Here is a 13,089-nt window from a genome sequence, read left to right on the forward strand (position 1 = left end):
TGCCCTCAAGGAGTTTACTAGTCGTTCAAGATGAGCCATCACTCAGAAAATTGTGACGTCCTTGCTCCAGGCAGCAAGGACTGTAGGACCATCTTCTCTACCAGTGGCCATTTCTCAAAGGGCCCCGAGAGACACACCTAAGGAACTCACTCCATGCTGAGTGCCACAAGCAGCAACTACTGGACAGGTTCAAAGGGAATGACCAGTGAGGCCCAAAAGGAGCTTCACGAGCCAAAGGAAAAGCCAGATCAGGGCTAAACGTGATGCTGCCTCCTCCAGGGCACCCTGTGCACCCATGAGACGCAGAGCCTGAGGCGCTGGGACCCTGGACAGGGGACATGGCGGGAATCGTCCAGAGGCTGTTCCCACAGGAGGGCCTTAGAAGCTGGAGAGGCAGGAGAGAGATCTGCCAAGTTAGGCCAGCTGGGAACAAAGCAGGACTGACGCTAAACATCCAGTTCAACTCATCCCTGAAATCTGCCCGGGCCCTGACACACGGCAAGTCTCGATACGTGTTCCTGTAACTTAATCATTACTAAAAACTGACAAATCATTACTAAAAACTGACAAATCATTACTAAAAATTATCTTTTTGCAAATAGCATTTATGTTGTTCAAAATAGGTCCTCACTACCTACCACTCCTCAAATATTCACCATTCTTTTTTTTTTGGCCACACCGTGCAGCACGTGGGATCTTAGTTCCCCAAGCAGGGATCGAACCCGCGCCCCCTGCAGTGGAAGCGCAGAATCTTACGCACTGGACCGCCAGGGAAGTCCCTCACCATTCTTTTAAAAGAGTTTCAATTTGACATCTGTCAGCAGTTGTAAGTTCAGTAAACTAATACTAGAGCAAAATGTTTAAAAATACAAACTAACCTTGACTGAGTCAAGACAATCTCTGATTTAGAAGAAGAAAAGTTATCCTCAGAAACAAGTGGAGATTTATGTATGATGATGTTCTTCAAAATGATATGAGTGATGGCAAAATGGTAAACACAACTAAAACGTCCTACAGTAGGGGGCTGGTTAAATAAAGTACCAAGGAATACCATGGAGCATGAAAAAAGCAGTTTCAAAGAATATTAACGATGTGGAGAAATGCTAATGATGCAATACTAAGCATAAAGAAACAGGATACAAAACTGTATAGACAGCGTGATTCCTATTTAGTGAAATACATATGTTATATGGGAAGATAAAAAGGAAATAAACGAAAATGTTCATGGTTGATTGGCAGAGAGCTAGTTGATTTTTCTCATTTTTGTTTCCCTGGAGCTTCTACGTTTTCTATAAGGACAAATATGTGGAGGACCAGGGCCTATGACCCCATCCTCCTCTGGGTTTGCTGCTTTGGTCTTTTAGGAAGTTCCCATCAAACAATGCTCGCCACCGACTCCCCTTCTGGGACAAGGCATTGAGGTGCCACATGGGCCACAAATGTGGTCGATGAGGAAGGAACCAAGGACCCAGCCGAGGGCAGTGAGGACCCCAAGATGGCACCACAGTGGCCCCAACTTAAGGAGCCTAGAGCCCACTAGAGACGGTCTCTGTCCCAGGCCTTGGGAAACCTGGGAAATTAAAAGCGATTGGTCCTATCCTCAGAAGATACCACTTTCTGTTCCATTTTTCTTTCACTGCCCTGGAATTTTCCCCATCTCTAGGGAGATAGTGAGACAAAGGGCAAGTGGAAGCCAGTTAAGCATGAACATCCTGTCTCTCCAGTGGCTACCTTGTAATCTTGGTGCTTCCTAGCTCGGGCCTCCCTACTCCAGTCCCATTTCCTTTCTGCCCCCAGAGAACTTTCTGAGGCCCGCACATGTCGTGGGCCCCGTCTACTCGTGGTCTCCCCAGTAGGCCCTGTGCTCCAGGCACGCCGGACTTCCTGTGACAGCAGAAGTCAGACAAGAGTCAGGGAGAGCCAAGATCATCCTTGAAAACCCCTGAAACAGCCCATAAAGCCCACTCCTCCTGGTTTTGTGTACAAAGCCCTGAAGAGTACATAAAACTAAAGTTTAATAAATCGATTGCAGGAAGGAGCACAGGTGGCATCTCTGTGCAGAGCGGTGTGCATTCGACTTGTTTTGCGGTTTAACTATCAAATCCCCAGTGGGAACTGGGGTTGGATGGCTAACTCTCGCGTGCTCCTACCTGCCTACAGGAACTACCTGTCTCTGTTTTGAAGAGTAAGCCTCTATTGACCTTAATACATAGATGTCTTTGTTGTAGGGAGGAGTAAAAGAGTCAGTTCTCAATTCAATCCACCGGTTAAATGCGGGTACAGCGCGACCGCCGTCGTGGACCTGCAGCTTCCCCTCCCACGTGAGCTCTTCCATGCCTTCACACCTTTGCAGAGACCTGCACCAGTCTCTTACTTCCCATTTCAGAGCCAACTCAAACATCACCTCCTCTGCAGATACACCCTCCCATACAAGCCCTTGGGCACCTGCAGCTCTTTGCCTAGACTTTCAATCACATGGCTCATGTTAACTGAACTTTAATGATCTGTTCACGTGTCTATGTCATCTATTGAGCTAGAAGTTCTGGAGCAGAGTCCCAGCATGACCCTCCCGTGCCCAGCACACAGCTTGGCACACAGCAGACCTCAGCCAGTGGTGGGTGGAAGAAGGAGGGTATGACGAAGTGCAGATAAAAACTACAGAGCAGACCATGGGTGTTCACTTGGTCTCGCTTATCCTCTGTCCCTGGCACAGGTAACCGTTCCTTGGCCAGGCAGGTCCAACCTGGGCTGTGCCTTGAACTCCCCACCCCACCACAGCCAGGGATGGTTGTGTATGAACTAGCCAGGACACTGGCTGGCACCGCAATAGCTAAGATACTTTGAAAACACGAAGCACTGCCCGATACTGAGCACTGCTACTGTGTGTCAACACCAGCCAGGTGGCCACTTGTTCTGTCTGCGGAGCAGATAATATTTTAATTGTTTCTATCTTTATCGCTTCACGAAGTACAATATAAGAAAAGTAAAAACAATCGAGGCTATGTTTAGCCCTTGTGTTTTCCCCCTTCGCTCAGGGAACAGAAGGCGATTTGTTGGGTCAGGTCACCAGACAAAAGAAACAGGAATAGAAGCTAATTTTTCATGGCAAACCGCCCTGAGCGTTAGGCCCAACGTCACGGTGTACAAAAGGCCTCGGTTCGGCTCCAAGGAGAGGATACCGGACACCCCCGCCCCTCCATTCAATACCACTTCTGCACAAACAACTATAACTCTTCCAGAAGTGACAATGGCCATGGACGTGGGGATTCCACTGAGCAGGGCTCACTTGGTGTGGTGGGAAGGGTGTGGACTTGGGTTCGAGCCTCAGCTCTGCAAGTGACTTAATCTCTCAGAGCCTCCGTTTCTTCATCTATAAAACGAGGGGACTGGTGATGACCACCCTGCAGAGCTGTTCTGAGAACTAAACAGTTGCCTCGCACAGGGCCTGCGAGGACGGAACAGGCTCTCGAGACGGCAGCCGTGACTGTGACCACACTGCAGAAGGCTCGGACGGCTGAGCCTCGGCCCTTCTGCAACCAGGGACCCATCTCTGTGGGGTCTGGTTGGAACGGGAACCTGGACGCTCTGCACGAGGATGTCTCAAAGTGTGGTTTCAGGACCACCTGCAGGGGCATCCCCTGGGTTGTTAAAATGCAGATTCCCAGGCCCAGATTCTGATACACAGAATCTCTAGGGGTAGAAGCCTGCATTTTAATAAACTCCCCAGGTTATTTTAACACGAAGTTGTTGAGAACCGCTGCTCTGGACTGCAGGCTACACAGGGGCCTGGGTTCTCAAACACCTCTGCGGCAGTCCAGTCAGACCACCCAGACACACCAGGAAGCTTCTGCAGGGTTGACCATCCCAGTCTCTAAAAATCTGGACTTAGAACGTCATTGAACACTGGCGTTCTGGTGTTTGTTTTGTTTGGGGCCAACAACAGAAAGTAGAATTACGGAGAAGGAGGACTCCGCCCTTCAAGTTCCTCAAGGTCCCTTCTCACAGGAGGGGGTGGGGACCCCGAGCTGCAGGGCATGTTCTGGATGGAGGGCCGGTGGGAAAGGCCCGAGAGGCCCACCATTCACGTGAAGGGGATAGCGTGAGCCCCCCTCCCGCCGAGACACACCGTGGCCTAGAGCTTCTCAGGGAGGTTCCCAGCACCACGCCTCCAGCAGACGGGGCACAGCCCCGGGACACAGGGCCACTCAGGCTCTCGGCAAGCCCCCCTGACTTCAACCCTCAGGAGCAGCTAAAGCTCCTCCACTGCCCTGCCGAGCCTGCCTTCACAAGGCTGAGGTCACACACAGGAGCGGCACCAGCGCACACGGCACTCTTCCCACGGATGTGGGGCAAACTACGCAAAACACACGAGCCACGTAAGCATCTAGCTCTCTCGCAGATGGCCTGACTAGGTGGCCTCCACGGTGCCTGTCCAAGCCGAGGCGCCACGACCGAGCCTGACACTCCCCGAGGCACAGAAGCCGACGGGCACACACGTGGGGGCAGGAGCTCAGACCCCCCAGCCGCATCACAGGCTTTGGTCCTGAAGCCACCCCCTGACGAAGGAGGGCAGAAGGCTGCTGGGTGCGCAGATCCAGAGCTCAGAGAAAGAAAACACCCAGAGGAACACAAATAGCATCTGACCTCAAATGTTCTTGTTTCCATTTCTGCCCTTAAACTTGAAGGGAGATTCCCAGGGGCCCAGGTTCTGAGTGGACTGCAAGCCTTCTTACGTTCAGAAGACAGAGGATATTTACAGCCTTGGATATCTTTATCCTGTGTTTAGAGGCTGCCTTATGGTGACATAACCACAGCAGAATGTGGTTTCTAGAAAAGGTTAAACACCTGAAGCACAGACCCGAGGTACAGAAGGTTCTTGCCGCCCAGGCTGGGGCAGCAGGCCTCAGTCAGATCAAGGCCGGCTGACTCATTCCTGGATTTCACACCTGCCTATTGTGCTGACATCAGTCTCCTGCCCTGCCCTGCCCTGCCCTGTGGGTTGGGCTGTGCTAACTTGGCCTCAGGGCTGCAAGGACTCTATGCTTGATTTGGGGGTAGAAGCTCACCAACCCTTTCAAGGGGAAACTCAAGAGAATTGAGGTGTCTCTCTGAAACCAGCTTTATTAAACCGGTCTTATGAAAAGAACACAGGTGGAAAAACATACAGGGCAACGACATGAGCTATCCCTCAATGGCGTCAACTACTTTTAAATGAACTTTTAGAGGCCCTGGCCCACGGGAGTGCCTCTTTCCCTGTATCACCAGAATGGAGACTCAATTCAGAGCTGTGTCAGAAAGAAAAGGTTCCTGGGCTCTGCCCACCCAAGCTTCAGCCTCTGGTTGTGCCCCCTCACCTGCAATAAATCATAAAATGTCAGCGGCGTTTTGGGCTCAGGGACAACAACGCAGGATGCCAAGCTCCTCAGCCAAGGCCTGAGGACAAGGGACAAGGATGGCTGGAGACAACTAACGCTCCACTGGTCCCACCAAGTGGAAGGCTGGCTCAAGGGGCGCTGGGAGATGCCCGAGAGGCTGGTGGGTTCGGAGTGGTTACTGGGGCCCTGCCGTCACCAGCCAGGTTGGGGTGGCGCATGGCAGCTGCCACTGCTTCTGGGAAGTCTTTGCTCTCACAAAAAGAGGCCCAGTGGGATCCCCAGACAGTACAGAGGTGTAAATAAAACCCTCCAGACTGGCCATTGGGAGCGTGGGCCTCAGCCTCCCAATCTGTAGGAGGAAGTGTGGACTAGGGTCCTGTGACGGCCCCTTTCAGCTCTGAATGGACCTCCTGCTCCATCCCCGACCTCCAGAAATGCGCTGGGAAAAGCTAGTGGCAACAAAAACTCTGAAGAGACAGAAAGGCTGGTTTCATCCATCTCCGTCAGATTCCCACCCGGGCTGTGGGTATGCACAGAGCATGGGAAATGGGCAGCTGCCTGCGATTCATCTCTAAACCAATGTGTGCAGCAAAGCTGGGTGCCATCATACAGACCAGAAAACTGACAGCTGGGAGAGCTTTTCAGGAAACTGTCAATAAATCCACATTAACTGTTAATTAACTAACACCCCATTGGGATCCTTGCTGAAGTTGGGAAAAAGCGTGAGCACATATCCCAAGCACAGTACTCATCTTGTGGGGTATCACAGCACTCCCCGTGTGACTGGTGGGGAAACTGAACTTCAAGACAGCATCACGTCTCACCTACGGACACACAGCTAGCAAACAGCGGCCTGCGATCCCAAGGCCGTGCTCTTGCAGTTGGGTCAGGCTGCCTCCTAACGACCATTTCTGCACGTGGAAGGCCACCTGGCGATGCACCACACTGGGGGTGCCCAAGGCCAGTCCGGCAGCTGCCAGCCCCTGTCCTCTGGCAACTCTGGGGCCCCTCTCCAGCCCATGTCAGACCAGCACGGGTGAGAAGGCAGCCTGGGAGGCTCCCTTGTCACTGTAAACAGCCATCATGTGCTAACTACACTTTGCACCTACTTCCATTCTGTACATTATTCCAGAAACACTGTCTGAAACCAATAAATGGTGCAAGGAAAAACTGAAAGCACTCTGTATGGACAAACCTTACACTATTTTAGAGATGGGAAGATCACACCTATGACCACAATAAATAAAAATAGTCACTAAAAGTAAGTTTTTAAAAATCAGGCATAGGGGCTTCCCTGGTGGCGCAGTGGTTAAGAATCCGCCTGCCAATGCAGGGGACACGGGTTCAAGCCCTGGTCCGGGAAGATCCCACATGCCGTGGAGCAACTAAGCCCGTGCGCCACGACTACTGAGCCTGCGCTCTAGAGCCCGCGTGAGCCACAGCTACGGAAGCCCGCAAGCCTAGAGCCCGTGCTCCACAACAAGAGAAGCCACCGCCATGAGAAGCCCGCGCACCGCAACAAAGAGTAGCCCCCGCTCTCCGCAACTAGAGAAAGCCCACGCGCAGCAACGAAGACCTAACACAGCCAAAAAAAAATCATGCATGTGCACTTTTGGTTATGGATATACTAGCCTATTTTGGTTAATAATCAGTTTCTTATAGGAGACCCTGGTCCAGTGATGAGATGCAGCATGGCCATGTCTGAGGGACGGAAAAAGCCGCAGAGACCAGAAATTCTGGCTGTGTTATCACTGTTGTTCACTTTGTTTCAGTCATGTGTGTGTTTGTTCTCGGAAACCTAAAATGCTCAGCCTCTGAATGCTGGCTTTTTCCTGCACGGTGCAATCACATCCCACTTTCAGTGACAAACAGCGGTGGAGTGAAAAGACCAAAAGCTACCAAATCTCAAAGTGATATCTTTTCAACCTGCACAGCTCAACACAGCCAAATGATTCACCCGTAGAAATTAGTACAGAGGGTGCCCCTGGGAGAAACCCTTTTATGCACAGAGTAGACTTTAACAGCCAAGTAATTAAACACAGAAAATAAAGGCTTATAATTAAAATGCTGACAAACCTGAACCAGAGTGGCACAAGCAGGGCTGCTATCATATTTTTACAATAATTCCTTTTTATACATAATGTATGACCCTTCTGCTCAAGTTTCCTCTATGTTCTTTGCCTGTGGAGTAATTTACATTAATAAATAATTTATTACCATAACTCCTAAAGTAATTATGGGTTTCCGCCCAATTTTCTTTTTTTTTTTTTTAGCATCTGAATTGTTTTGTTTTCTGTCCACTGACTTGTATTTACACAACTTTTCCCAGTGGCCTTTCAGATAATTGGTGTCGCATGCACTTTCTCACGTTATTTGATTTCCGGTCTTCTCCTGGCCTGAGCGCGGAGGAAAATGGAGTGTGTAGTGTCCAGTGTCCCTGCAACATGGAACTCAATTCAAGGGGTGCAATTAGCCAAGGCGAGGGTGGTGAGTGGAGGCCCCTCTCACCCCCCCACTTGCCCTGTTTCACCAAAAGAGATTCAACTAGTACACGTGTGACCCTGGGTTAGCGTGAAGAAGCATCTCCCACGGCAAACGCTGGAGGAGCCCGAGGGAGGGAGCCGCGCGCTGAGGCTGCCCAGGCAGCCCCCGCCTTCCCCAGCACAGAAAGGTCTCTCGGGAGCAGCCAGGCCCCTGTCCACACCCACTAGAAATCACGGCCAGGAATGGGGGTTGGCTCGCCTCTCAGGCCAGCTAACCGGTGGGCGGGCCACACCCATGAGACTGCCACCTGACCAAGGTTTCCTGTGTCAAGAACGCAATAACCGGGCAGACATGGCTCTTCCCCAGAGAAGCTGGTTGCAGAGGAAATTCCAGTTCAGCACAGGTGCGCTGGGGACGGTCTGGGAGGTGAGAAAAGAAACCAAGAGGCACAGCACCGTCTCTGCTAGAAGGGGCCCTGCGGTAACCAGGCTGGGCGGGCAGCCTGATGATGGGCACCCAGCCCCGGCCGGCCAGTGGCCTGGCTCCACTCTTGCCCTGCTTCTCTCATCCACACTTCACACTGCCTTTGTCCCCCCCCAGAGCACCACTTTGGAAAAGAACAAAATCACTTCTTTGTATCAAGTCCCCAAACTTGGGGCACGGGGCGGGGGGGAGAGACAAGTGTGGGGAGGGGCCTGTAATCCAGCTCACAGTAACTGAGCATGAAGTACTTCAAAACAAAACATTGTTGTGAGCGCCTATTATATTAGTAAAGCATTTTATCTCAGTGGGTGCAGAGGAGGCTGAGCTACTTGCAAGGGTGGCTTTTTAAGAGGAAGCAAACAGGCACTCCCTACCCGAATACACTTGCCTGGTTTTCCTTAAGAACATTTATGAAACTCTAACTCATCCTGGTGTCCAGCTAGGACCCTTGCATGGGGGCTTAGGAGGGAAATGCCCCGAGTCACAGGGCCAAGCTGTCCCCAGCTCTCACAGGAGAATTCCACTGATCAGGGCCAGAACGTGAGTCCTTTTTCTTCAGGAGACAGGCAGGGGGTTTTGGTGATTATAATACTATGTGTTTTTTTTTTTTTTTTTGGGCTGCATTGGGTCTTCATTGCTGTTCTCAGGCTTTCTCTAGTTACAGCAAGCAGGGGCTACTCTTCTTTGCGGTACGCGGGCTTCTCATTGCAGTGGCTTCTCTTGTTGCAGAGCATGGGCTCTAGGCGCACAGGCTCAGTAGTTGTGGCTCATGGGCTCAGCAGTTGCCGCACGTGGGCCCTTGAGTGCACAGGTTTCGGTAGTTGTGGCACGTGGACTCAGTAGTTGCGGCTCACAGGCTCTAGAAAGCAGGCTCAGTAGTTGTGGGGCATGGGCTTAATTGCTCCGTGGCGTGTGAGATCTTCCCCGACCAGGGCTCGAACCCGTGTCCCCTGCATTGGCCGGCGGATCCTTAACCACTGCGCCACCAGGGAAGCCCCAGAGCTATGATGTGTTATCTTTGCTGAGCATTGTCCATCCCAGGAAGGGCCCAAAACCCTATGGAAAAGTCTGGCTGGACCCACTGGGTGTCCTCTTCCCTGCTACGGAAGAGCAGGCACAGCTAAGATGAAGTCTCACTGCTACTCAGGTCACAGGGCGAGGCCACACCTTGAGCCCCGGGTTCACTGGGCTGGAGCAGCCACCGGAGTCTCCACGAGCACACAGCCTGGAAGGCCTTGGACCGCTGACATTCCCACCTCAGCAAGTGCAGGAAAGGGATGGAGGTGGGAGGGGCTAAGCCGGCACCTCCTGGGTGCCACTGTCTCTTTAAATCCCACAAACACCTGCCACGTGCAGGATGAGGAAAGTGAGGCTCAGGAAGATGCGCTACACGCCTACAGCGCCGAGGGCCCGCTTCAGGCGCCTATCGGGGAAGTCGGCCTAATCCACAGGAATCCACTGCTCCCTGGCCTTCCTCCTCCGCCAGATAGAAACCCGCTCGAGGGCAGGGGCTGATTCGCTCTATCCCCGCCCCAAGCGCCTGACACAGAGGAGGTATTCAATAAATACCTACCAGAACAAGCCACTGAAACGAACTGTGGTGGACTTTTCTAAAAGCCCTGGTAGTGCGTGCTGTCAGGTGGGTCAGGGTCTCCCAAACCAAGAAGGGGCTGAGAACAGAAAGATGAGCACGTGGGAGAGAGAGAAACCGAGGAGAGGGTGGGGGTAACTGCGCAGACCCCCCAGAGTGGCTGCCCCACTGCCCCTCCACTGCCTGGCGGTGCCCTAGTGCCAGCCGGCAGAGCAGGAGGGGGACAGACCCCACGGAAGGGAAGAGCCCGAGGGCGAGGGGAGCACTGCAGCGCCCCTCCTGAAGAGCCACCCGGCAAACCAGAGCCTGGACGGGGCAGCAGCACAGGCCGTCCTGGAGAGCCCGGGCCAGAGAGAGGCCCCCCCCCCCCACCGCCCCCAGCGAAAAGCAGGCCTCTGGGCTCTGCGGGCTCAGACCAACTCTGCTGGGAATCTGGGAAAAGGCCTCTCCCCACACGCCTCTGCCTTGGTCCCTGGGCCTGAGCATCTTCCCCCGCAAGGGCGACTCTCACTCACACCCCCTCCCCAAGGAGGCCAAGGTGGTCCCTTTGGGCATGCAGGCCCCCTGCAGGAGCAGGATTCTCACTTTAGGCCTCAGCCCTCTTCTCCACCTACTGTGTATGGAGCTCACGCTGTGCCAACCTCCTTACGAACGTCTCAGAGTGCTCAAGGAGCGCCTACGAGGCAAGTGCTGTCCTAACAGCCATTTTACAGATGAGGAAACTGAGGCTTAGAAAAGGTAAACAGTTCACAGTGACTATGTGAGTGCCAACACCACCATCACGAACCCACAGGAGCTCCAACTTATCATGATGCACTTGGAGCAAAGGCCAAGGAAGCCCGATGCACGACACGGCCTTGAAATAAAGACCAACATCTCCACAGTCCAGGTCACTAGTCTGGCCCAATTCAGAGCTGATGTCCTGGCTGGGCTGAGGGGTTGGCGTGCCCAGGAGCCCCTCTCTCCTTCCTGGACATGACAGAGGAAGGCAGCCCAGCCACAGCTCAACTGTGAGTCTGACCCAGGAAGCAGGCAATGAGGCAGGCTTCTGGGCCACGTGGATGGGTCGCTGAGGGTTTGTCGAAAGCCATTAACCACCACCGAGGTGTTCAGTCAAGCCCCATGTGGGGACAGGCCTCAGAAGTATCTCTGTCACACGGGTAAACCAAGGCCAGGTGAGCTCCCTGTTTCCACTTCCTCTGGGCGGCAGCACCAAGAGGGCCGCTCGGGGCTCTCCCACAGAGCTGTGGCTTGTGAGTGAGAAGAAAACAATCCTCACCCGCTCCGGGTCCAACTCTACCCACCTCATGAGGCCTCAGTTTCCCCAGATGTGAGTGGGCGCCCCTGCCCGCCCCCCGAAGCAGCTGCGGAGTCCAGGAGGTCCTGCATGTGAGGCGCGTGGCACAGCACCATGCTCACTGTGACACCCCCAGCACCACCCCCAGCACCACGCCCATCACCCACCTAAGGGAACTGAGTCTAAAGAAGAAAACGCCGTGCCCAGAGGCAAAGGGCCGAGACAAAAGGCAACGGAGACTTTACATAGTCCTGCGGAGACAAACTTGAAACCCGAAAGAGAGGACCCATCGTGGAAGCCTGGTTTACAGAAACTCATGTGGCGAGGTGTCTCTGCAGGGGGCAGGAGTCCACGGGAGAGCGCGCAAGGAGAAACTGCCCGATCATCCGGAGCAGAGAGAAATCAATACAGTCAATACAGTCATCTTTTTGGCCCCCTTATAAAAACGGTAATTAACACTCGCATGGGAACAGGGTACCGAGGCAACCTTTCTGGAAAGCATGTCAGAAATATGAAGCAAGAGCCTTAAAAATGAAAATGTTCCCCTCTCCAGCCTCTCTATTCCATACCTGGGAACGATCCTAAGGAATAATCCAAAAGGCAGAGCAAGAGTCAGACACTGAAGTCACTGTTAAACAGAAAACAGAACAGTCCTTCTACCCAACAACCAAGAAACAGTTACATCGTTAAATACATTTTGAATCATCCACACAATGCAATACCATAGCCTCATTAAAATGCGTGGAATGGGCAATTTTAGCGCTGCGGGGAAACGATGGTAATTATTACTAAGCGAAAAAAGCGAAAAAAAAATTTTGTAAATAATTTTGTACAATCGTATGTTCGTCATGGACTTGGCTATGTAAAAAATGCAATGGACATAAACTACACCAAAATATTAACAGTAGTTATAACTGTGTATTGGGGCTGTGAGAGATTTTTATTTTATACGTTACACTATGGTGCATTTTCTGAATTAAAATAAAATGAACGTGATTACTTTAATAATCAGACAGAAACTCTCAGGATCACTGTTGGAGATTAGATTCGTAACCACACACCAGCGCCCGGCCCCTCAGTCAGCCGCAGCAGCCCCTGCACCACTCCAGCACCGCTGAGACCGGAACAGTTCAAACACACAGAAGAGAGTCCCCACGGCTGCTCCTTGTGCCTGCGTCCCGCAAGTGCTTTTAGCGTCTCACCTGGAGGACTCAGGCCCTCGTGGAAGGGCTAGAGAAGGACTGACTGTCCACAGCCACCTTGGTTACTCACCCATAATTCCACAAGAGAAAAGTGTCGGTCCTTGACTCATCTTCTTTGGCGTGTGCTGAAAACAACCAGAAAAGCTATCACTCTTCAAGTCATAAGAAGCACGTTTGCACATGACCCTGCACTGATCCCTTGCTAAAGTCACAATTAAAGGGGTAACGTCAGATTAGGGAAAGGAGAAAAAAGTATTAAAAGAGACATCTGCCCATAATTAGGTCTGGGCTCTTTGTCCGGAGCCTTCGGTGAGTTATGGAGTCCATCAAGTTAATGGGCTTTAAAAACACACAAGAGAGCCCCGTGACTTCTGACACTAGGGGATTTTTCCACGTGAGTGATACGGAGGAGGGTGCAGGAGGAGCTGTGATGTGAACAGTTCACCGAGCTGAGCTGGAGGCAGGCCTCCCCACAGCCCAGGCTAGGAGGACAGGGGACCTCTTCCTGTCCATGGTGACAGGAAGAACCTTGAGTGAAGGGCAGAGGCCACCTCCAGAGCCCTCCCTTCGAGACACAAGGAGAACACCTCTTCCATCTCTGTGAAGAAGCAACGGGTAAAGCTCAGGAGCGTGGCCCTGGCTCTGCAGGCTGCTGTG

At 52.4% G+C, this 13,089-nt stretch overlaps 1 protein-coding gene across 1 annotated transcript in view; it reads right to left on the reverse strand.

Moving 5' to 3' along the window:
- The window catches only part of FAM53B (family with sequence similarity 53 member B), a 114,734-nt gene that overhangs the window by 57,145 nt on the left and 44,500 nt on the right, over positions 1-13,089 (reverse strand). The window contains exon 3 of the mRNA XM_068548726.1: positions 12,503-12,557. Within this exon, the coding sequence (XP_068404827.1) occupies positions 12,503-12,557 (55 nt within the window). The remainder of the gene's footprint in view (positions 1-12,502; positions 12,558-13,089) is intronic.

This window comes from Eschrichtius robustus, chromosome 7 (assembly GCF_028021215.1).
Source record: "Eschrichtius robustus isolate mEscRob2 chromosome 7, mEscRob2.pri, whole genome shotgun sequence".
Classification (NCBI taxonomy): domain Eukaryota; kingdom Metazoa; phylum Chordata; class Mammalia; order Artiodactyla; family Eschrichtiidae; genus Eschrichtius; species Eschrichtius robustus.